General features: G+C 44.7%; 1 protein-coding gene and 1 pseudogene across 1 annotated transcript in view; one reads left to right on the plus strand and one right to left on the minus strand.

The window, feature by feature from the left end:
* Nucleotides 1–3,995, minus strand: part of LOC144502020 (uncharacterized) — a 46,602-nt gene extending 42,607 nt beyond the window's left edge. Inside the window, exons 1-2 of the mRNA XM_078226036.1 lie at nucleotides 3,875–3,995; nucleotides 2,235–3,253 (exon numbers count right to left, since the gene is read on the minus strand). Coding sequence (XP_078082162.1) covers nucleotides 2,235–2,908 — 674 coding nt within the window. The 5' untranslated portion in view covers nucleotides 2,909–3,253; nucleotides 3,875–3,995. The remainder of the gene's footprint in view (nucleotides 1–2,234; nucleotides 3,254–3,874) is intronic.
* On the plus strand, nucleotides 3,737–22,612 carry LOC144502021 (signal recognition particle subunit SRP68-like; annotated as a pseudogene).
* Nucleotides 22,613–24,259: the final 1,647 nt, after the last annotated feature.

The raw sequence follows: 24,259 nt of genomic DNA on the forward strand, positions 1-24,259 counted from the left end.
GGGGAAAGTCTGTTTTGTAATTCGAGGATGAAGTTGTGAGAGCTCCGAATGTTTAATTACAAATAGGCTTGAGCTATTCGATAGATGGGCTGTTCAAAGCTGTTGACTTGTTAAGATATTGATGGAATTCTTCTGAAAGTAAACTCACAAATGTCTAACCTCAGACTCTGTTCGGTGCTCTAATTAATACTCAGTATCTATTAGTGCTAATTTATAGTGAATCACTGAATAGTCGGTGGAATCTATGTTCCTTATTTAATGAAATAACTCTCCCCATCAGTGCTGAACTGCTGGATAACTCTGACATTTAGATATTCTAGTAAGAATGTGTGTGCCCACATTTAACTGCAAGTTGTGATTTCTAAGTAATAAACAATGTTTATGACATGAATTGTAGTCTGTATCTTGGTGATTTGTGAAAAAGATTCAATTCATTCACTCAGCAGTTTGTGATGATCCAGACTGAGGTTTGTTAATGGAAGGTTTGTATTTATATAACACCTTTCACAACTTCAGGATGTTCAAAACCGTGTTCCAGACAATGAAGTTCTGTGGAAGTATAGTCACTGTTGTAATGTTGGAAATGGAGTGGTCAAATTGTACACAGCAAGATCCCACAAATGGAGATGTGATTCTGAGCTGATAATCTGTTCAGTGATAAATATTAAACAGTAACACCAGGAAGAACTCCACTGCTCTTCCGAAGACCATCCTGAGAACCTTTACACACAATTGAGAGGACAGATGGCGCCACAGTTAAAGGACTGATCTCAAAGATGGGACCTTGGACAGGGCGGAGCTCCCTCAGCCTGGGGCGCCCTTGGCACAGGCATCTCACAGGTTAGGGCTCCCTCAGTGCTGTATCGGAATATCAGCCTGGATTTAATACTGATGTTTTCTGGATGTGGATTTGAACCCACATCCTCCTGACTCAGAGATGAGAATGTAACCACTGAGCCACAACACCTCATCATTGCTCTAGATTATTGCAGTTCTCACACCTTCAGTTACTCTCATGGAGAAGTGTAAGATTTTAGTCCAAGCTCTCAGATTATCCAAAAAAGGGGTCAAATTCATTGGTGATTTTCAAACATTTCATTAAGAAGCAACAGATTAGAAATGGTACATTAACTAAATAGGCAGATGAAACATATATAAACAGGTGAGATTGAGGTACTGGCTCCAGTTGAGAGTGATGCTGATCTCCAGGGCTGGCAATAGTCTCCTCTGAACCGATAATTAGTGTGAGCTAGAGTGTGGGTGTTAGACTGAAGCCAGTATGGATCACTTCAAAATCACTTTACTCTCATGAGCCTGTTTCAACCAATCCACAGGCAGTTGGGTTACGTGTGGGTCATAAGATCCAATCATATCAGAGTTATGCCTTGTTTTAGGGCCTGTGCTAGAGACACATCCTTGACAGAGATAACAAACCTGTCCTGTGTTTGTCACAGTAAGGAGTCTAACAACACACGTAGATCTCCCACTCACCTGACGAAGGAGCAGCGCTCCGAAAGCTTGTGGCGTTTGCTACCAAATAAACCAGTTGGACTTTAACCTGGTGTTGTGAGACTCCTTACTGTGTTTATCCCAGTCCAACGCCGGCATCTCCACATCTGTGTTTGTCAGCCAGCAAGCTGCTCTGGAAGCTTTCAGTGCAAGAGATATTTCTATAATAGTCCATAAATTTCTGAAGACTTTATAACGGTATTAGTCTGTGATTTTTGACAGTCCATTACTTGAATTGAACTTGTCTCCATTCCCGTTCCAAATGAATTTCTGTGCCAGGCGGGAGCGGTAACATTTGTGAGCTCTCCGCCAATTCCCATTCCCCTTCTTTCTGGTGGATAATGGAGATATCGCTGTGTGTAATGTGCAATCAATAAGAATTGTCAGCTAAGATTAATCAGCACTTTCTAATTGGAGATGTTAATCAGTGAACCTCTCAGACACTGAATTGTAGAGTTTGTATCAAAGATCAATTTAGGACTAGAGTGAAGGTTCAGAATCTTGTTGTAAACTAATTTCTGATGAGAATTCCTGAATTACGAGGAAAGATCACATACAGCAGTTCTTAAAGTGACACTGCAGCCCCGAGAACACAATCAGCTACAGATCCACTATACGAAACTCCAGCCCAGTTACACGGATGTTTAACATCAGCAGAAACAAACCCCAACTGTCAGAACATGGTTCAGTCCAGGATGTGATTACCAGAATCCCATCCCTACAGTTAGTTATGAATTCGTTGGTGTGTCTGCAAGTGGGATAATTGAGCGAATCTCTTCCCACACTGGGAACAAGTGAATGGTCTCTCTCCAGTGTGAACTCGCTGGTGTACATTGAGATTGGCTGAAGACCTGAATCTCTTTCCGCAGGAAGTACAGCTGAATGGTCTCTCCTCAGTGTGAATTCGTTGGTGTTTCAGCAGGTCAGAGGACCCAGTGAATCCTCTCCCACACACAGAGCAGGTGAATGGTCTCTCCCCAGTGTGCATTCGCTGATGTGTTTGCAATTGGGATGATCGAATGAATCCCTTCCCACAATCACAACAGGTGAACTGCCTCTCCCCAGTGTGAACTTGCTGATGTCTCCGCAGATTGGACGACTGAGTGAATCCTTTGCCACACTTGGAGCAACTGAATGGCTTTTCCCCAAGATGAACTCGCTCGTGTCTCAGCAGGTCAGATGACTGAGTAAATCCCATCCCACAAGTAGAGCAGTTGAATGTTATCTCGCCAGCGTGAAACCGCTGGTGTGTTAACAGTTGGGCTGACTGAATGAATCCCTTCCCACACTGGGAGCAGGTGAATGGCCTCTCCCCAGTATGAGTGCGTTGATGGTTTTCCAGCTTGGATGGATAACTGAATCCTTTCCCACAGTCCTCACATTTCCATGGTTTCTCCATTTTGCTGGTGTTCTTGTTTCTCTTCAAGTTTGTTGAGCAGTAGAATCGTGGTCCATACAGAGAATACCTGTATAGTTTCTCTGCACTATGAATCTTGAGATTGTTTTTCAGGCTGTGTAACTGGTCAGTTCACTAGAACATTATCACTCTGGTGTGCGTGTGTCTCGCTACTTTTCCAGTCACGATGATGTTTGAAATGTTTTCTCACAGACATGAAAAAAATCAAACATATCTCTTTCCACATTGGTGGCTGATGATATTCAGGCCATGAGGAATGTGACTCTGTCAAATTTTGATTTGATGCGTGGTTTGAGTTTCCCATCTGTAAATCTTCCTTTTAATTCTCTGTAAAAAGAGTTTACAAAAAATATCACTGTTAGTACAGGATAAAAATTCAGAACAGACAATTCTGTGGAACAACATCTGTTCCCTAAATCCGAAAAGCTCCACACATTCCCTCCACTATGAAATCTGAATAAAGTTTTGGGTGTCCCTTTTAAACAAATATGTACAGTGAGAGATAACATTTCCTCTTATAATTGTTCCACCACTGGTAATCATGATTTCAATTACCTCAACGAAAAACTCTGGAATTCCCTCAATCTCTCTCATCCACAATAATTTTCCATAAATCCTACTTCTTTGTCCAAACATGTCGTTACCTGACCTAATATCTCCTGCGTCTGGCTGACAAAATTTTGTTTACAACGTTCCTGTGGAGTTTGCTCAGAGTGCGAAGCAGTTTGATGGATAAGTTATCCCCATTCTGACATTGAAGAACATTGCCCCCAATAAAATATGGGGACCGCGCAGACGTGGTACTGCGCAATGCCCCTCGCTAAGACGACGCAGGCGCACAACTGCACATTGCCCGCTGGCAACATGGTGGCCGTGAACTCGGGCCTGTAACTGGGAAACTTCAGCGGCTCCGCTCAGTGTAAACGGGAGGCCAGGAAATTATTTTACCTGATTTGCGGTTTACACAACATGTTTAAGAAGTATTTCCGCCCACCCGCCGGATCCATCACTCTCTCCGAGCCGCCGCTACCCCCTCTTACCGATTGGATATCAGATTGCTCGCTCCCTATCGCCATTACTCGCACTGCGCATGGTCCACTCGCAGCACCGTCCCTCATTCACCCCGATTGTTTGGGGGGGTGGTGGGGGGGGGGAGGGTGGTGGTGGGGGGGGGGGGGGGGGTGAAATGGCTTTCAGCCCCGCCCCCTCTCTTCCTATTGGTCCAGAGCTGTTGTCAATCAGTCGGGTATTGTGACGGTTTCACAAGAACGAGGAGTAGGCGATGTGGGCTATGGAGTCTGCTCCGCTATTCAATAAGATCATGGCTGATCTTTTTGTGGACTCAGCACCACTTACCCGCCAGCTCACCATAACCCTTAATTCCTTTACTGTTCAAAAATTTATCTATCCTTGCCTTAAAAACATTCAATGAGGTAGCCTCAACTGCTTCACTGGGCAGGGAATTCCACAGATTCACAACCCTTTGTGTGAAGAAGTTCCTCCTCAATTCAGTCCTAAATCTGCTTCCCCTTATTTTGAGGCTATGCTCCCGAGTTCTAGTTGCACCCATCATTGGAAACAACTTCCCTGCTTCTATCTTATCTATTCACTTCATAATCTTATATGTTTCTATAAGATCTCCCCTCATTCTTCTGAATTCCAATGAGTATAACCCCAGTCTTCTCAGTCTCTCCACATAAGCCAACCCCCCCAACTCTGGAATCAACCTAGTGAATCTCCTCTGCACCCCCTCCAGTGCCAATATATCATTTCTCAAGCAAGGAGACCAAAACTGTACACAGTACTCCAGGTGTAGCCTCACCAGCACTTATACAGCTGCAACATAACCTTGCTGTTTTTAAACTCCATCCCTCTAGCAATGAAGGACAAAATTCCATTTGCCTTCTTAACTACCTGCTGCGCCTGCAAACCAACACCTTGAGATTCCTGCACAAGGACACCCAGGTCCCACTGAACAGCAGCATGCTGCAATTTTTTACCATTTAAATAATAGTCCATTTTGCTGTTATTCCTACCAAAATGGATGACTTCACATTTACCAACATTGTATTCCATCTGCCAGTCCCTCGCCCACTTACTTAGACTATCTATATCCCTTTGCAGACTTTCAGTGTCCTCTGCACACTTTGCTCTGCCACCCATCTTAATGTCATCTGTGAATTTTGGCACACTACACTTGGTCCCCAACTCCAAATCATCTATGTAAATCGTAAACAATTGTGGTCCCAACACTGATCCCTGAGGCACACCACTAGTCACGGATCACCAACCAGAAAAAGACCCATTTACCCCAACTCTTTGCTTTCTGTTAGTTAACCAATCCTCTATCCAAACTAATACAGTACCCGTAACACCGTGCACCTTTATCTTGTGTAGCAGTCTTTGGTGCAGCACCTTGTCAGATGCCTTCTGGAAATCCAGATACATCACATCCACAGGTTCCCCATTGTCCACTGCACATGTAATCTTCTCAAAGAATTCCACAAAATTAGTCAAACATGACCTTCCCTTCATGCTGCGTCTTACCAATGGGGCAATTTATATCCTCTACCTCCTTTTTAAAACAGTGGCATCACATTTGTTGTTTTCCAATCTGCGGGAACCACCTCAGAATCCAGTGAATTTTGGTAAATTACTACTAGTGCATTTGCTATTTCTTCCACCATCTCTTTTAGTACCCTGGGACGCATTCCATCAGGACCAGGAGACTTAGAACATAGAACAGTACAGCACAGAACAGGCCCTTCGGCCCACGATGTTGTGCCGAACTTTATCTGAAACCAAGATCAAGCTATCCCACTCCCTATCATCCTGGTGAGCTCCATGTGCCTATCCAATAACTGCTTAAATGTTCCTAAAGTGTCTGACTCCACTATCACTGCAGGCAGTCCATTCCACACCCCAACCACTCTCTGCATAAAGAACCTACCTCTGATATCCTTCCTATATCTCCCACCATGAACCCTATAGTTATGCCCCCTTGTAATAGCTCCATCCACCCGAGGAAATAGTCTTTGAACGTTCACTCTATCTATCCCCTTCATCATTTTATAAACCCCTATTAAGTCTCCCCTCAGCCTCCTCCGCTCCAGAGAGAACAGCCCTAGCTCCCTCAACCTTTCCTCATAAGACCTACCCTCCAAACCAGGCAGCATCCTGGTAAATCTCTTCTGCACTCTTTCCAGCGCTTCCACATCCTTCTTATAGTGAGGTGACCAGAACTGCACACAATATTCCAAATGTGGTCTCACCAAGGTCCTGTACAGTTGCAGCATAACCCCACGGCTCTTAAACTCCAACCCCCTGTTAATAAAAGCTAACACACTATAGGCCTTCTTCTCGGCCTTTTGGCTAAGATCAAGTGTAGTATGGTCGGCAGTCCATGGTTGGCCGCACTTGGTTGAGGTCATTAGGTTACGCTGAGGCTTCATATGTTTCATATGAAGCAATTTTTAAAAGCGGCATCTCGGCCTTTTGGCTAAGATGCAAATGAGCTCAAGTCTTGGAGGAGGAACCTCCCCCTTCTCCAATCAGCTTGGCTCATGTAGATCGGGCCCAGGACAGGGTGGTTTGGTCGCTCGCCCTGTCTTGTCAGCCTGGATCTGAAATGTCTCAACTTGTTGAGACTCTGAATTGGATTTGATTTGATTGAATTGGAAAAGTATTAAAAAAAACACACTATAGGCCTTCTTCACAGCTCTATCCACTTGAGTGGCAACCTTTAGAGATCTGTGGATATGGACCCCAAGATCGCTCTGTTCCTCCACAGTCTTCAGAACCCTACCTTTGACCCTGTAATCCACATTTAAATTAGTCCTACCAAAATGAATCACCTCACATTTATCAGGGTTAAACTCCATTTGCCATTTTTCAGTCCAGCTTTGCATCCTATCTATGTCTCTTTGCCGCCTACAACAGCCTTCCACCTCATCCACTACTCCACCAATCTTGGTGACATCAGCAAATTTACTGATCCACCCTTCAGCCCCCTCCTCTAAGTCATTAATAAAAATCACAAAGAGCAGAGGACCAAGCACTGATCCCTGTGGCACTCCGCTAGCAACTTGCCTCCAGTCCGAAAATTTTCCATCCACCACCGCCCTCTGTCTTCGATCAGACAGCCAGTTACCTATCCAATCGGCCAACTTTCCCTCTATCCCACACCTCCTCACTTTCATCATAAGCCGACCATGGGGGACCTTATCAAACGCCTTACTAAAATCCATGTATATGACATCAATTGCCCTACCTTCATCAACACACTTAGTTACCTCCTCAAAAAATTCAATCAAATTTGTGAGGCACGACTTGCCCTTCACGAATCCGTGCTGACTATCCCGGATTAATCCACATCTTTCTAAATGGTCGTAAATCCCATCCCTAAGGACCTTTTCCATCAATTTACCAACCACCGAAGTAAGACTAACCGGTCTATAATTACCAGGGTCATTTCTATTCCCTTTCTTAAACAGAGGAACAACATTCGCCATTCTCCAGTCCTCTGGCACCATCCCCGTGGACAGCGAGGACCCAAAGATCAAAGCCGAAGGCTCTGCAATCTCATCCCTTGCCTCCCAAAGAATCCTAGGATATATTTCATCAGGCCCAGGGGACTTATCGACCTTCAGTTTATTCAAAACTGCCAGGACATCCTCCCTCCGAACATCTATTTCCTCCATCCTATTAGCCTGTAACACCTTCTCTTCCTCAAAAACATGGCCCCTCTCCTTGGTGAACACTGAAGAAAAGTATTCATTCATCACCTCGCCTATCTCTACTGACTCCATACACAAGTTCCCACTACTGTCCTTGACCGGCCCTAACCTCACCCTGGTCATTCTTTTATTCCTCACATAAGAGTAAAAAGCCTTGGGGTTTTCCTTGATCTGACCCGCCAAGGACTTCTCATGTCCCCTCCTAGCTCTCCTAAGCCCCTTTTTCAGCTCATTCCTTGCTAACTTGTAACCCTCAATCGAGCCATCTGAACCTTGTTTCCTCATCCCTGCATAAGCTTCCCTCTTCCTTTTCACAAGACATTCCACCTCTTTCGTGAACCATGGTTCCCTCACTCGGCCATTTCCTCCCTGCCTGACAGGGACATACCCATCAAGGACACCCAGTATTTGTTCCTTGAAAAAGTTCCACTTTTCATTAGTGCCTTTCCCTGACAGTTTCTGTTCCCAACTTATGCCCCCTAATTCTTGCCTAATCGCATCATAATTACCTCTCCCCCAATTGTAAACCTTGCCCTGCCGTACAACCCTATCCCTCTCCATTGCAATAACAAAAGACACCGAATTGTGGCCACTATCTCCAAAGTGCTCTCCCACAACCAAATCTAACACTTGGCCCGGTTCATTTCCCAGTACCAAATCCAATGTGGCCTCACCTCTTGTCGGCCTATCCACATATTGTGTCAGGAAACCCTTCTGCACACACTGCACAAAAACTGCCCCATCCGAACTATTTGACCTACAAAGGTTCCAATCAATATTTGGAAAGTTAAAGTCCCCCATGACAACTACCCTGTGACCCCCACACATATCCATAATCTGCTTAGCAATTTCTTCCTCCACATCTCTATTACTATTTGGGGGCCTATAGTAAACTCCTAACAACATGACCGCTCCTTTCCTATTTCTAACCTCAGCCCATGTTACCTCAGTGTGCAGAACCCCCTCGAAGTGCCTTTCCGCAGCCGTTAAACTATCCTTGATTAACAATGCTACTCCTCCACCTCTTTTACCAGCTTCCCTACACTTACTGAAACACCTATACCCCGGAACGTCCAACAACCATTCCTGTCCTTGTTCTACTCACTTGTCTACCTTTAGCCCCATTAACTTGCCCAACACTACCTCTTTCATGATAATGATAGTTTTTAGGTTCTCACCTGCAATTGTTATGGGGGATTTTAACTTGACTAATATTGACTGGAATTGTTATAGCTCTAGCTCGTTAGAGGGGTCAGTTTTTGTTCAAAGCTTGCAGGAAGGTTTTTTGACTCAGTATGTAGACAGGCCAACTAGAGGTGAGGCTATATTGGATCTGGTGCTGGGAAATGAGCCAGACCAGGTGCTAGACTTGGAAGTTGGTGTGCATTTTGGTGATAGTGACCACAATTCGGTTACGTTCACCTTAGTGATGGAAAGGGATAGGCATGAACCTCGGGCCAGTGGTTTTAGCTGGGGGAAGGGTAATTATGAGGCTATTAGGAGAGAATTAGGAAACATAGGTTGGACTAGGAGATTACAGGGACTGGGAACGTCCGACATGTGGAGTTTTTTCAAGGAGCAGCTACTGCGAGTCTGTGATAGGTATGTCCCTGTCAGGCAAGGAGGAATTGGTAGGGCTAGGGAACCGTGGTGCACCAAAAAAGTTTCTTTGTTGGTTAAAAAGAAAAAGGAGGCTTATGTTCGGATGAGACGTGAGCACTCGGGTAGTGCACTAGAAAGCTTTAGATTGGCTAAGAGGGAGTTGAAGAGCGAGCTTAGAAGGGCTAAAAGGGGACATGAGAAGACTTTGGCGGATAGGGTTAAAGAGAATCCTAAGGCGTTCTATAGGTATGTCAAGAACAGAAGGTTGGTTAGGGCAAGTTTAGGGCCAGTTATAGATGGCAGAGGGAAGTTATGTGTGGAACCGGAGGAGATTGGTGAAGCATTGAACCAATATTTCTCTTCGGTGTTCACGCAAGGGGACATGAATATAGCTGAGGAGGACACTGGGTTGCAAGGGAGTAGAATAGACAGTATTACAGTTGATAAGGAGGATGTGCAGGATATTCTGGAGGGTCTGAAAATAGATAAATCCCCTGGTCCGGATGGGATTTATCCAAGGATTCTCTGGGAGGCAAGAGAAGTGATTGCAGAGCCTCTGGCTCTGATCTTCAGGTCGTCGTTGGCCTCTGGTATAGTACCAGAAGATTGGAGGTTAGCGAATGTTGTCCCATTGTTTAAGAAGGGGAACAGAGACTTCCCCGGGAATTATAGACCGGTGAGTCTCACTTCTGTTGTCGGCAAGATGTTGGAAAAAATTATAAGGGATAGGATTTATAGTTATTTGGAGAGTAATGAATTGATAGGTGATAGTCAGCATGGTTTTGTGGCAGGTAGGTCGTGCCTTACTAACCTTATTGAGTTTTTTGAGAAAGTGACCAAGGAGGTGGATGGGGGCAAGGCAGTGGACGTGGTATATATGGATTTTAGTAAGGCGTTTGATAAGGTTCACCATGGTAGGCTTCTGCAGAAAATGCAGATGTATGGGATTGGGGGTGATCTAGGAAATTGGATCAGGAATTGGCTAGCGGATAGGAAACAGAGGGTGGTGGTTGATAGTAAATATTCATCATGGAGTGCGGTTACAAGTGGTGTACCTCAGGGATCTGTTTTGGGGCCACTGCTGTTTGTAATATTTATTAATGATCTGGATGAGGGTATAGTTGGGTGGATTAGCAAATTTGCTGATGACACCAAAGTCGGTGGTGTGGTAGACAGTGAGGAAGGGTGTCGTAGTTTGCAGGAAGACTTAGACAGGTTGCAAAGTTGGGCCGAGAGGTGGCGGATGGAGTTTAATGCGGAGAAGTGTGAGGTAATTCACTTTGGTAGGAATAACAGATGTGTTGAGTATAGGGCTAACGGGAGGACTTTGAATAGTGTGGAGGAGCAGAGGGATCTAGGTGTATGTGTGCATAGATCCCTGAAAGTTGGGAATCAAGTAGATAAGGTTGTTAAGAAGGCATATGGTGTCTTGGCGTTTATTGGTAGGGGGATTGAATTTAGGAGTCGTAGCGTTATGTTGCAACTGTACACAACTCTGGTGCGGCCGCACTTGGAGTACTGTGTGCAGTTCTGGTCCCCACATTACAGGAAGGATGTGGAGGCTTTGGAGAGGGTGCAGAGGAGGTTTACCAGGATGTTGCCTGGTATGGAGGGGAGATCCTATGAGGAGAGGCTGAGGGATTTGGGATTGTTTTCGCTGGAAAGGCGGCGGCTAAGAGGGGATCTTATTGAAACATATAAGATGATTAGAGGTTTAGATAGGGTGGATAGTGATAGCCTTTTTCCTCTGATGGAGAAATCCAGCACGAGGGGGCATGGCTTTAAATTGAGGGGGGGTAGTTATAGAACCGATGTCAGGGGTAGGTTCTTTACCCAGAGGGTGGTGAGGGATTGGAATGCCCTGCCAGCATCAGTAGTAAATGCGCCTAGTTTGGGGGCGTTTAAGAGATCCGTAGATAGGTTCATGGACGAAAAGAAATTGGTTTAGGTTGGAGGGTCACAGTTTTTTTTTTTAACTGGTCGGTGCAACATCGTGGGCCGAAGGGCCTGTTCTGCGCTGTAATGTTCTATGTTCTATGTTCTATGTTCTATCGTCTTCCTGTCATCAATTTCTGACATGTTATTTGTGTCTTCCACTGTGAAGACCGACACAAAATACCTGTTCACTGCCTCAGCTATTTTCTCATTTCCAGTTATTATATCCCCCTTCTCATCCTCTAAAGGACCACTCTTTTTCATTTTATATATTTGTTGAAACTTTTGCTATCTGTTTTTATATTCTGAGCTAGTTTACTCTCATCCATCTTACTTTTCTTTATAGCTTTTTCGTGGCTTTCTGCTGACCTCTAGGTTCCCACTAATCTTTGCCACTGTGTATGCATTTTCTTTCAATTTGATACCCTCCTTTATTTCCTTAGATATCCATAGCTGATTATCTCTTTTTCTACAGGTCTTCCTTATCACTGGTATATACGTTTGCTGAGCACTGTGAAAGATCGCTTTGAAAGTCCTCCACTGTTCCTCATTTGTCCCACCATAAAGTTTTTGCTCCCAGTCTACCTTAGCCAACTCCTCCTTCATCCCTTTGTAGTCTCCTTTGTTTAAGCACAAGATACTGGGATTGGATTTTATCTTCTCACACTCCATCTGTATTTTCAATTCAACCATACTGTGATCGCTTCTTCCAAGAGGATCCCTAACTGCAAGATCATTAATTATTCCCGTCTCATTACAGAGGACCAGATCTAGAATAGCTTATTCCCTTGTAGGTTCCATTACATACTGTTCAAGGAAGCTATCACGGATATATTCAATAAACTCCTCCTCAATGCTGCCTGGTGACTTTCAAATGGTGAGAGCGGCCACAGACTCAGGCTGACTTCTTTTATTCATTCATGGGACATGGGCGTCGCTGGCTGGCCAGCATTTATTGCCCTTGAACTGAATGGCTTGCTGGGTCATTTCAGAAGGCAGTTGAGAGTCAACCACATTGCTGTAGCTCTGGAATCACATGTAAGCCAGACCAGGTAAGGATGGCAGATTTCCTTCCCTAAAACGAACCAGATGGGTTTTTCCGACAATCTGCCATTCATCAGCCCACTGGCCCAATTGATCCAGACCCCGTTGCAATCTGAGATAACCTTCTTCATTGTCCACTATGCCACCAATCTTGGTGTCATCTGCAAACTTGCTAACCATGCCTCCTAGATTCTCATCCAAATCATCAATATAAATGACAAATAACAGTGGACCGAACACTGATCCCTGAGGCACACCGCTGGTCACAGGCCTCCAGTTTGAAAAACAACCCTGTACAACCACCCTCTGGCTTCTGTCAGCAAGCCAATTTTGTACCCATTTAGTTACCTCACCCTGGATCCCATGAGATTTAACCTTTTGCAACAACCTACCATGCGGTACCTTGTCAAAGGCCTTGCTAAAGTCCATATAGACAACATAAACTCCCCTGCCCTCATCTTACCTTCTTGGTTACCCCTTCAAAAAACTCAATCAAATTTGTGAGATATTATTTTCCATTCACAAAGCCATGCTGACTGTCCCTAATCAGTCCTTGTGTCCCTAAATGCCTGTAGATGCTGTCTCTCAAAATACCTTACCCATAACAGATGTGAGGCTCACTGGCCTGTAGTTCCCAGACTTTTACCTGCAGACCATTTTAAACAAAAGCACAACATTTGCCACCCTCCAATCTTCAGGCACCTCATCTGTGACGATCGATGATTCAAATATCTCTGATTGGGGACCCGCAATTTCTTCCCTAGCCTCCCACAATGTCCTGGGATACACTTCATCAGGTCCCAGGGATTTATCTACCTTGATGCGCTTTAAGACTTCCAGCACCTCCTTCTCTGTAATATGTACACTCCTCAAGACATCACTATTTATTTCCCCAAGTTCCTTAACATCCATGCTTTTCTCAACAGTAAATACTGATGAGAAATATTCATTTAGGATCTCATCCATCTCTTGTGGACCCACACATAGGCAACTTGTTGATCCTTAAGAGGCCCTACTCTCTCACTAGTTACTCTTTTGGCCTTTATGTATTTGTAGAAGCTCTTTGGATTCTCCTTTGCCTTATCTGCCAAAACAATTTCGTGTCCCCTTTTTGCCCTCCTGATTTCTCTCTTAACTCTACTCCTACACCCCCTATACTCTTCAAGGGATTCATTTGATCTCAGCTGCCTATGCATGTCATGTGCCTCCTCCTTCTTCTTGACCAGGGCCTCAATATCCTGAGTCATCCAGGGTTCCCTACTTCTACCAGCTTTGCCCTTCACTCTAAGAGGAATGTGCTTAGGCTGAACCCTGGTTAACACACTTTTGAAAGCCTTCCACTTACCAGATGTTCCTTTGCCTTCCCACAGACTCCCCCAATTAACTGTTGAAAGTTCCTGCCTGATACCATCAAAATTGGCCTTGCCCCAATTTAGAATTTTAACTTTTGGGACAGACCTACCATTCTCCATAGCTACCTTAAAACTAATAGAATTATGGTAACTGGTCCCAAAGTGATCCCTCACTAACACTTCTGTCACCTGCCCTTCCTTATTTCCCAAGAGCAGGTCAAGTTTTGCCCCCTCTCCAGTCAGGCCATCCACATACTGAATGAGAAATTCCTTCTGAATACACTCAACAAATTTCTCTCCGTCCAACCCTCTAATACTATGGCTGTCCCAGTCAATGTTGGGAAAATTAAAATCCCCTGCTACTACCACCCTATTTTTCTTGGAGCTATCTGTAATCTCCTTACATATTTGCTCCCAATTTCCCACTGACTATTTGGGGGCCTATAATATAACCCTATCAAGGTGATTTCCTCCTTCTTATTTCTCAGTTCTACCCATATAGACTCAGTGACCAAACCCTCGGATATATTCCCTCTCAGTACTGCCGTGATGTTTTCCTTAATCAAAAGTGCAACTCCCCCTCCTCTCTTACCTCCTGTTCTATCTTTCCTATAGCATCTGTACCCTGGAACATTGAGCTGCCAGTCCTGTCCCTCCCTTAACCACGTTTCAGTAATTGCTATAATATCCCAGTACTACCTACCCATCCATGCCCTGAGTTCATCTGCCTTGCCCGTCAGGCCTCTTGCATTGAAATAAATGCAGTTGAATCTGGACTTCCCTTGCTCTCTATCTTGCTTTTGCCTGATCTGGGTTCATTTTCCTAACCTCGTTTTTTCTGACCCAGTTTTATGGTTCAATAAGCAATCCCAGAGACAATTAACTGATTTGGTGAGTCCAAATTTCTGAAGCATAAAGACTGCCAAGTCTACTGCCTATTTCTAGCATTTAACAATACAAATATCACTTAAACCTACCTCTGTTTCCTGAAGCATAATTGCAGGAACAAAGATACTACACATTGCCTCAGTCTCACTGTATTGTTGGAACAAAAGGCTTGCATTTATAAAATGCCTTTAATAACCACTGGATATTGCAAAGTGCTTTACAGTCAATTACATAATGTTTGAAATGTGGTCACTGTCATAATGTAGGAAAAGTAGCAACCAACCTGGCTGCCACAAACAGCAATGTGACAATGATCTGAATATCTGTTTAAGTGATGTTGATTGAGGGATAAATTGGCCACAACACTGGGGATAACCCCGCAACTCTTCAAAATAGTACTATTTGGATCTTGTACATCCACCTGAGAGGTCAGGCAAGGTTTAACTTCTCATGGAAAACAATTCTCCCCGAGTACTGCACTGCAGTATCAGCCTGGAATGTTGGGAGCGGGACTTGAACCCACAACCTTCTGGCTCAGAGGTGAGAGTTCCACCAGCTGAGCCACAGTTGACACATCCAAAAGCTCTAGCTATAGGATAATTTTTTTTCCATTTTCCCATTTTATTTTGCAAAACTGCGTGAAGGCACAGTACCACAAAGATAAATGTGTAAGATCTTCTCATGACCAGCATCCAAGGTGCCTCTAAATTGTTGGTCTTAGAATAAGATATATTAACAGAAGCCATTTGCCATGTAAGATTCAACAAAGCCTGATCAGTAGTGAACCTTCAGCAGTTGTTCACCTGGACCTCTGCCTCATCTTTTGTCTTTTACGCTTCAGTCTGCACGTACACTTCTCCCACCACTTAGCTCTCAAAATCCCACAACCCAACTGATAAGTTTGATGGCCGGAATTGGACCTTACAACAGTTGCAACACCTGGCAGGCCAGTGACTCTATTGTGAGTTCAGATTGCCTGCTTCCTCTGCTCCTCTCAACCCAGTGACTCTGTTCCAAGGTTGTACTGAACCATATAAGACATCACGTGAGAATCTGGTCTATCTGTTTCCATCCCAATCAATGCAGACTCTGAACAGCTACCACAGTGAGATCCCATATCTGGAGCCAATGGGATTTGGACTAGAGACCTTGCTGCCACTGCATCACTTTGTACCATAGATTGCTCCTTACATTTCACAGCCTTTGGTGAAGCAGCCAAAAGCTTATTCCTCGCATCTAGTTTTCCGCAATGTATGAATTCTAGTCCTGCAGATCATCAAGGACTCTCAGCAACAACATGGCTTAAGGCATGAAGACTACCAGAGATGCAGGTTGGTGATGATACTCTGATGTTTGTTCTCTGCAAACTGGGTACATGCATATGCAGGATATTGGGTTTGGGCACTGAAAGGTTTTATATAGATTGGATAGGTAACTGGCTATCTAACAGAAGACAGAGGGTGGTGGTGGATGGAAAATTTTCGGACTGGAAACCGGTTACCAGCGGAGTGCCACAGGGATCAGTGCTTGGCCCTCTGCTATTTGTCATTTTTATAAATGACTTGGAGGAGGGGGCTGAAGGGTGGATCAGTAAATTTGCTGATGACACCAAGATTGGTGGAGTAGTGGATGAGGTGGAGGGCTGTTGTAGGCTGCAAAGAGATATAGATAGGATGCAAAGCTGGGCTGAAAAATGGCAAATGGAGTTTAACCCTGACAAATGCGAGGTGATTCATTTTGGTAGGACAAATTTAAATGTGGATTACAGGGTCAAAGGTAGGGTTCTGAAGAATGTGGAGGAACAGAGAGATCTTGGGGTTCATATCCATAGATCTCTGAAGGTTGCCACTCAAGTGGATAGAGCTGTGAAGAAGGCCTATAGTGTGTTGGCGTTCATTAACAGGGGGTTTGAGTTTAAGAGCCGTGGGGTTATGCTGCAACTGTACAGGACCTTGGTGAGACCACATTTGGAATATTGTGTGCAGTTCTGGTCACCTCACTACAAGAAGGATGTGGAGACACTGGAAAGAGTGCAAAGGAGATTTACCAGGATGCTGCCTGGTTTGGAGGGTAGGTCTTATGAGGAAAGGTTGAGGGAACTTGGGCTTTTCTCTTTGGAGCGGAGGAGGTTGAGAGGAGACTTGATAGAGGTTTATAAGATGATGAGGGGGATAGATAGAGTGAACGTTCAAAGACTATTTCCTCGGGTGAATGGAGCGGTAACTAGGGGGCATAACTATAGGGTTCATGGTGGGAGATATAGGAAGGATGTCCGAGGTAGGTTCTTTACGCAGAGAGTGGTTGGGGTGTGGAATGGACTGCCTGCAGTGATAGTGGAGTCAGAAACTTTAGGAACATTTAAGAAGCTATTTGATAGGCACATGGAGTACTTCGGGATGATAGGGAGGAAATAGCTTGATTTGGGTTTCAGACAAAGCTCGGCACAGCATCGTGGGCCGAAGGGCCTGTTCTGTGCTGTACTGTTCTATGTTCTATGTTCTTTACTGTGGATCTAAAAATCAAGTAAGTAGTCTGGAAACCTCGGAGCTGCCTGTTTTTCCCACAGTGCAAATGGAGTAAGGAAATGCTGTAATATTTATGTAGCTTGGTACCTCCCCTCCTGATTCCGTACTCCCCGAAGTCTCCGGCACCCACATTGCATTGTATTGTCTTGCAGAGTGAGGATTTGTGGAGTAAACTGATTTGCATACTCTCACCACTTTGATAGCTAGTTACAGGGTATTAAGGAAAGTGGTTCAGGGCAAACTGTCCTTCACCATTGTCTCAATGGCATAGCTCAGATTGGGAACATGCTATGTAGTACTTTCCCCACTCAAACCAACATGCATCTGCCTCCTTCCGATAAACAAACAAGTCCCAGAATTTCAGGGCCTTGTTAATTCACTTGGTTTGATAAGCAGCACAAATGTGCACTCAAACTCCGGAAGTATAATGGACAGTGCCAATGGGTCGGCACGGTGGCACAGTGGTTAGCACTGCTGCCTCACAATGCCAGGGTCGATTCCTGGCTTGGGTCACTGTCTGTGTGGACTTTGCACGTTCACCCCATGTCTGCGTGGGTTTCCTCCGGGTGCTCCGGTTTCCTCCCACGATCTGAAAGATGTGCTGGTTAGGTGCATTGACCCGAACAGCCACCGGAGTGTGACGACTAGGGGAATTTCACAGTAACTTCACAGCCTTACTTGTGACTAATAAATAAACTTTTTTAAAAAAATGCCTGGCACCTGCACTTCAGTTGCTCATTATTTTTCTGCTTTGTATTTGACAGCTGAACTTCTACCAGCCATTTTTTGAAATAAAAGTTCCATCTTTGCACTATCCTTTTGGGTTTTAGGATAGTCATTGACCCTCTGTATAAATAAAAATTGTCTAGTCAAAAGCTGATTAGGATTGTCAAGGGGATGTGACCAAAGGTGGATAAATTCAGTTGAGATACTGTTTAATCATGATCGAACTGAACGGTGGAACAGATTTGAAGGGCTAAATGGCCAGTTTCCCTCTGTGCCCTGAGTAAATGGATATTTTGGGAGACTATTATGAGTGTTTTAAATGGCTGTTTTTAAACTAGATTTGAGAGTCCCAATCTGGATTTCCCCGACAGTGAAGGCTGCAGGCATTACCTGCTTTCTCCTTTGGTCCACCTGAACTTTTGGCTGGCACCCTGCTTTCCCTTTGCACACCTTTGCTGTTTTCCACCGCACACACTGGTTCTATTTTCATGAGTGTGCATCTAATTCTCCATGTTTTCCCATGTACAACCCAATCTCACTGGCTGTGTGCTTTGACATTTGAGTAAGGAGAAGCTTGGGATGATCATTGGGAGCCTTTTATTAATTGGACTATTTCATAATATATCAAAAATGTTGTGTGAATCTTTGATTTAAGTTATGAGAGGTGGGTTCAAATCAAAACTAACCGTGTCAATATCAAGGAGAAATTTGCAGGGTAGTGGAACTAATTGGATAGGTCTTTTATGAAGATGAGACAGGCTGGATGGGCTGTGTGACTCCCTTCTATACTGTATGATGCTATGTTGGTTCAGTTATTTTTTCCCTCTTCCTCGAGACTTGCTGTGGTCATTCTCCATCGTTGAATGTGTTTGCGGGGGTACATAAGCGTTGTGCTTTTTGGCTGCAGCCCTTATATCTCTGGAGGTGGGCTAGCATTGGCTGCATTGTCTCTAACTGTTGCTTTGTTTATTTGGTTGTAGGGGTTACTGTTCCCGCAGACTTCGTCATCTCAGGAAGGCACTTGGCTTTAAAATGGGAAACAAACACAAGTTTGAAGAAAGTCACCACAGAAATTCTGTCAGACAACAGGTAGGAGACTGGAAAACGATACTGTCATCCTGATTTTCATTTCCATTACCCTTGGCTATTCCATCATAGAAAGTTGGAGTCTATCCAGGGCTGGAGGAATCCTTTATCCACACAAACAGCTGTTACTCCAGATGGTTCTTGGTAAAATAACTTCAGGTGCTTTCACTCACATTCTTGGTCGATACTGTACTGGGACCTTTGCTATTTGTGATATATATAAATGATTTGGAAGAAGGTGTAACTGGTGTTATCAGCAAGTTTGCGGATGACACGAAGATGGCTGGACTTGCGGATAGCGATGAACATTGTCGGACAATACAGCAGGATATAGATAGGCTGGAAAATTGGGCGAAGAAATGGCAGATGGAATTTAATCCGGATAAATGCGAAGTGATGCATTTTGGAAGAACTAATGTAAGGGGGAGTTATACAATAAATGGCAGAGCCATCAAGAGTATAGAAACACAGAGGGACCTAGGTGTGCAAGTCCACAAATCCTTGAAGGTGGCAGCACAGGTGGAGAAGGTGGTGAAGAAGGCATATGGTATGCTTGCCTTTATAGGACAGGGTATAGAGTATAAAAGCTGGAGTCTGATGTTGCAGCTGTATAGAACGCTGGTTAGGCCACATTTGGAGTACTGCGTCCAGTTCTGGTCGCCGCACTACCAGAAGGACGTGGAGGCTTTCGAGAGAGTGCAGAGAAGGTTTACCAGGATGTTGCCTGGTATGGAGGGTCTTAGCTATGAGGAGAGATTGGGTAAACTGGGCTTGTTCTCCCTGGAAAGACGGAGAATGAGGGGAGACCTAATAGAGGTGTACAAAATTATGAAGGGTATAGATAGGGTGAACAGTGGGAAGCTTTTTCCCAGGTCGGAGGTGACGATCACGAGGGGTCATGGGCTCAAGGTGAGAGGGGCGAGGTATAACTCAGATATCAGAGGGACGTTTTTTACACAGAGAGTGATGGGGGCCTGGAATGCGCTGCCAAGTAGGGTGTCGGAGGCAGACACGCTGGCATCGTTTAAGACTTACCTGGATAGTCACATGAGCAGCCTGGGAATGGAGGGATACAAACGAATGGTCTAGTTGGACCAATGAGCGGTACAGGCTTGGAGGGCCGAAGGGTCTGTTTCCTGTGCTATACTGTTCTTTTGTTCTTTTGTTCTTTTGATACTTGATCTTCATGTGGCATACCATGGTTCAGGGTTCATCAGAAGAGAAACAAACTCTGCTGAGATTAAATGGAACAAAATTAATATTCTGTACAACCGTAGCTCTAGTTCTTCTACAAAGATGCATTTATTTGCAGCACATTGAAAAGCCCAGTCTGGTGAAATATATTTGATAACTTTATTAAATATATTGTAGTGTATCCATGTTGTGCTAGTTGGTGCTGTTGCTTGTTACAAAGTGGCAGAACAGTTCTGCTAAGCCACCAATTCATTCCTGGCAATGGCTGTAATTCCTAGTATTTAACACTGTGACCTGTGCACCTCCACTGTGACTGCTGATCGGCAATCACTCCCAGAATTTGCCCAGACAAAATTTCTGTCTTCACTAACCTCAACAGGTAGAGTAACTGAGTGGAGACTGATCTTGATGCTTCGATCTCGAGTTTTTCCATTGGTGAAGACAAGCAGCAGCACTGAGGGAAAAAGAACAGTCCTTTCCAGATATCCAGCCTCGAGAACCATTTTGAGTAAAACAACATTGGAGCAGCCTGAGACCCTCAGAGACTATGTGAATGCAGCCCAATCCATCACACAAACCAGCCTCCCATCCATTGACTCTGTCTACACTTCCCGCTGCCTTGGCAAAGCAACCAGCATAATTAAGGACCCCACGCACCTCGGACATTCTCTCTTCCACCTTCTTCTATCGGGAAAAAGATACAAGAGTCTGAGGTCATGTACCAAGCGATGCAAGAGCAGCTTCTTCCCTGCTGCTGTCAGACTTCTGAATGGACCTACCTCGCATTAAGTTGATCTTTCTCTACACCCTAGCTGTAACTAACACTCCATTCGGCACTCTCATTTTCCTTCTCTATGAACGGTATGCTTTATCTTTATAGCGTGCAAGAAGAACAATATTTTTCACATGCTAACACATGTGACAATAATAAATCAAATCAAATCAAAATCAAAATGTCCCTGGAGGTCTGACCTTCCAAACGCAGACTACGCCATCGTGTTTGAGTATTTCTTGCTTGTAGGATCCCATGTTCCAATTTCTGGGATCTGGATGTTTTAATAGGAGTGGAACAAAGGGAAGTTGCATGTGTCATGCAGCCCAGATTGCCCATTTAAACTCTTAAATTGTGGAAGATGCTGTGAGAACTGAGTGCACTGCTCGGATTAGTACAGATGTATGTTTGTGGATGTTGACCATGCTGGGTCTGTTAAATCTATTGGTAGATGTGCAGTGTGCTTTGTCTAATTCTGTCCTATGGTTTAGGTATTTGCTGCTGGTTTTGATGGATGCTGAGCGATCCTGGAGTTACGCCATGCAGCTGAAACAGGAAGCAAACACTGAACCACGCAAACGCTTCCATCGAACCATAGAATCATAGAAAATTACAGCTCAGAAACAGGCCTCTTGGCCCTTCTTGTCTGTGCCGAACCATTTTATGCCTAGTCCCACTGACCTGCACTTGGACCATATCCCTCCACATCCCTCTCATCCATGAACCCGTCCAAGTTTTTCTTAAATGTTAAAAGTGACCCCTCATTTACCACTTTATCTGGCAGCTCATTCCACACTCCCACCACTCTCTGCGTGAAGAAGCCCCCACCAATATTCCCTTTAAACTTTTCTCCTTTCACCCTTAACCCATGCCCTCTGGTTTTTTTCTCCCCTAGCCTCAGCGGAAAAAGCCTGCTTGCATTCCACCTGTTCTCTCGACTCAGGAAAGCTGTGAAACATGCAGAGGAGCTAGAACGCCTGTGTGAGTGCGACCGTGTTGATGCAAAAACAAAATTGGAAGCCCAGGTAAACAGACTGGGAGAAGAAACATACGCAGGGGAATCTGGGTTTTAGCAACCTGCCTCATGAGGGGGCTGTGGGGAGGGGAAGTAGAGCTTGCATCTCTCTCACTGTTTCATATGTTAGGGGGTTTAGATCCTATTTGGGAGTGTGATCTCTGCATCGCCCCTGTTTTACCCTCCTGCATCCAGAAATCCTTATCCCTTTATAATGCTCAGAGTTCTGCTATTAATACTGAGACCCCCATCTGATTTGCTTCACTCACAGGAGGCTGTACAATTTTGTCTTTTAAAATGCACTTCGACAGTTACATGGGTAAGATTGGTATAGAGGGATTTGGGCCAAACGCGGGTAGTTGGAACTAGCTTAATGGTAAAAACTGGGCAGCATGGACAAGTTGGGCTGAAGGGCCTGTTTCCATGCTGTAAGCCTCTATGACTGGAAAGACATCAGTGCATGGTGAGAAGAGGCAGGAGACTGTAAGGGATCTAAATGCAGACTGAGACCATTTGTGCCGAATGGTGTGCCTCAGCTGTTGATTCTGTGCACTATTCCAGTGACACCAGTCAGGAGCATGAAACCAGGGTGGAATCAGCAGGCTCTGAACATCTTTCCCATGAACACTTGTGTTATTCAGTTTGATCGACTAGAGTGGCTCTGTTGCTGCTTTTTATACCATAGCCAATGATTTCCCTGCTAAATGCTCTGCATTTCTTTCAGGCGTACACTGCCTATCTTAAGGGCATGCTGAGTTTCGAGCTGCAAGAGTGGAAAGGTGCTATGCAGGCTTTGCACAAATGCAAGTGAGTGGTTTCTATTGTTACCGCAGTGTTCTTTTACATTCACTCTGGCCTTCTCGATGTCTGCTAATTGTGGTTCTTAGGCATCATCTATCCACTCCTCCACTTGCAATAGTTTTGCTCCCCACAGGCTTTGGGTGTATGAGGTTTTTCTTTGGCTCTGGGGCTGTGGACAACACTAGCACACTGGCATTTATCCCTGTGTTCAATTCCCAATTCCCTGAGGAGGTGATGATGAAATGCCACCTTGAATCACTTCAGCGAAAATGATGCTGACACTCGCGCAACAGAGTCTGGTAGGGAATTCAATGGTTATGATGATAAATTTCCAAATAGAATTGTCCACAATTTGGAAAAATGAATTTTTCATGTCATTGCCTGTCTTGTTCTTGGTAATGGAGATTGCATGGCAAGGCGATGCGGTCAAAATAAGCTTACTGATTTGCTGCAGTGCATCCTTGTACATACCAGAGTGTTCCCATGGAGGCAAGGGTGGTACATAGCAGGGAATGTCACTCGAATGGTGTTGATCTTGTTGTGATTGTATCATTCAGCCTTTCAGCTGGTGGAGGAGTTTGTAAGGTCAAGGTGCGAGCCACTTGTTGCAGGGTACCATTCCTGTGTCCTGCAGCTGCAGTGTTGGTTTGGCTGGTTCATTTAACCTTCTGGTCAATGACAGTCTGCATAATATTGATGGTTGCAGGGACTTGGCATTTGCGTAAGGTTGGGGCAAGTGACTGGTATTTCTCGTTTGAGATATTTGTTACCCAGCACTTGGCAGACCAAATCTGGGTGACAGCCAAGCTAATCTGCAATTTAGCATTGACTGCTTTATTATGAAAGGAGGACTGAGCACTGAAATCATCAGTGAATGGCTCCGCTCATGACTTTGGCAAAGGGATTAGAAATAAACAACCTCTGTTCTGAATAGCTGTATTTATCCCACTTGATTCTATCCCCAGACCAAGGTATTTAGTAGTCATTTTGCGCTTTTTCTTCCCCAGGCTTTTTATAAAACTGAAGCAGGGGACAGAGGGATTCTCTGGAATGCCTTCTCTATCTGATGGGAAAACAATGGACTCATTGGGATAGTTAGAGTGCACCTTCTCTGTCTGAACATTATGATGAGAACAATTGAGATGTTACTAGGGCAACAATCCTTGATGCCCATTTCTCATCTTAGAACCATAGCATGGTTACAGCACAGAAGGAAGCCATTTGGCCCATTGTGTCATAGAAATCCTAGAAATCCTAGAAACCCTACAGTACAGAAAGAGGCCATTCGGCCCATCGAGTCTGCACCGATCACAATCCCACCCAGGCCCTACCCCCACATCCCTACACATTTTAGCCACTAATCCCTCTAACCTATGCATCTCAGGTTACTAAGGGGCAATTTTAGCATGGCCAATCAACCTAACCTGCACATCTTTGGACTGTGGGAGGAAACCGGAGCACCCGGAGGAAACCCACGCAGACACGAGGAGAATGTGCAAACTCCACACAGACAGTGACCCAAGCCGGGAATCGAACCCAGGTCCCTGGAGCAGCAGTGCTAACCACTGTGCTACCATGCCGTGTCTGTGCTGAAGAAGCAGTTCACCTATTGCCACTTCCTCTTGTCTTTTCCCGATAGACTTTTGAAAGTCTCAAT

Source organism: Mustelus asterias, chromosome 12, assembly GCF_964213995.1.
Source record: "Mustelus asterias chromosome 12, sMusAst1.hap1.1, whole genome shotgun sequence".
NCBI lineage: Eukaryota > Metazoa > Chordata > Chondrichthyes > Carcharhiniformes > Triakidae > Mustelus > Mustelus asterias.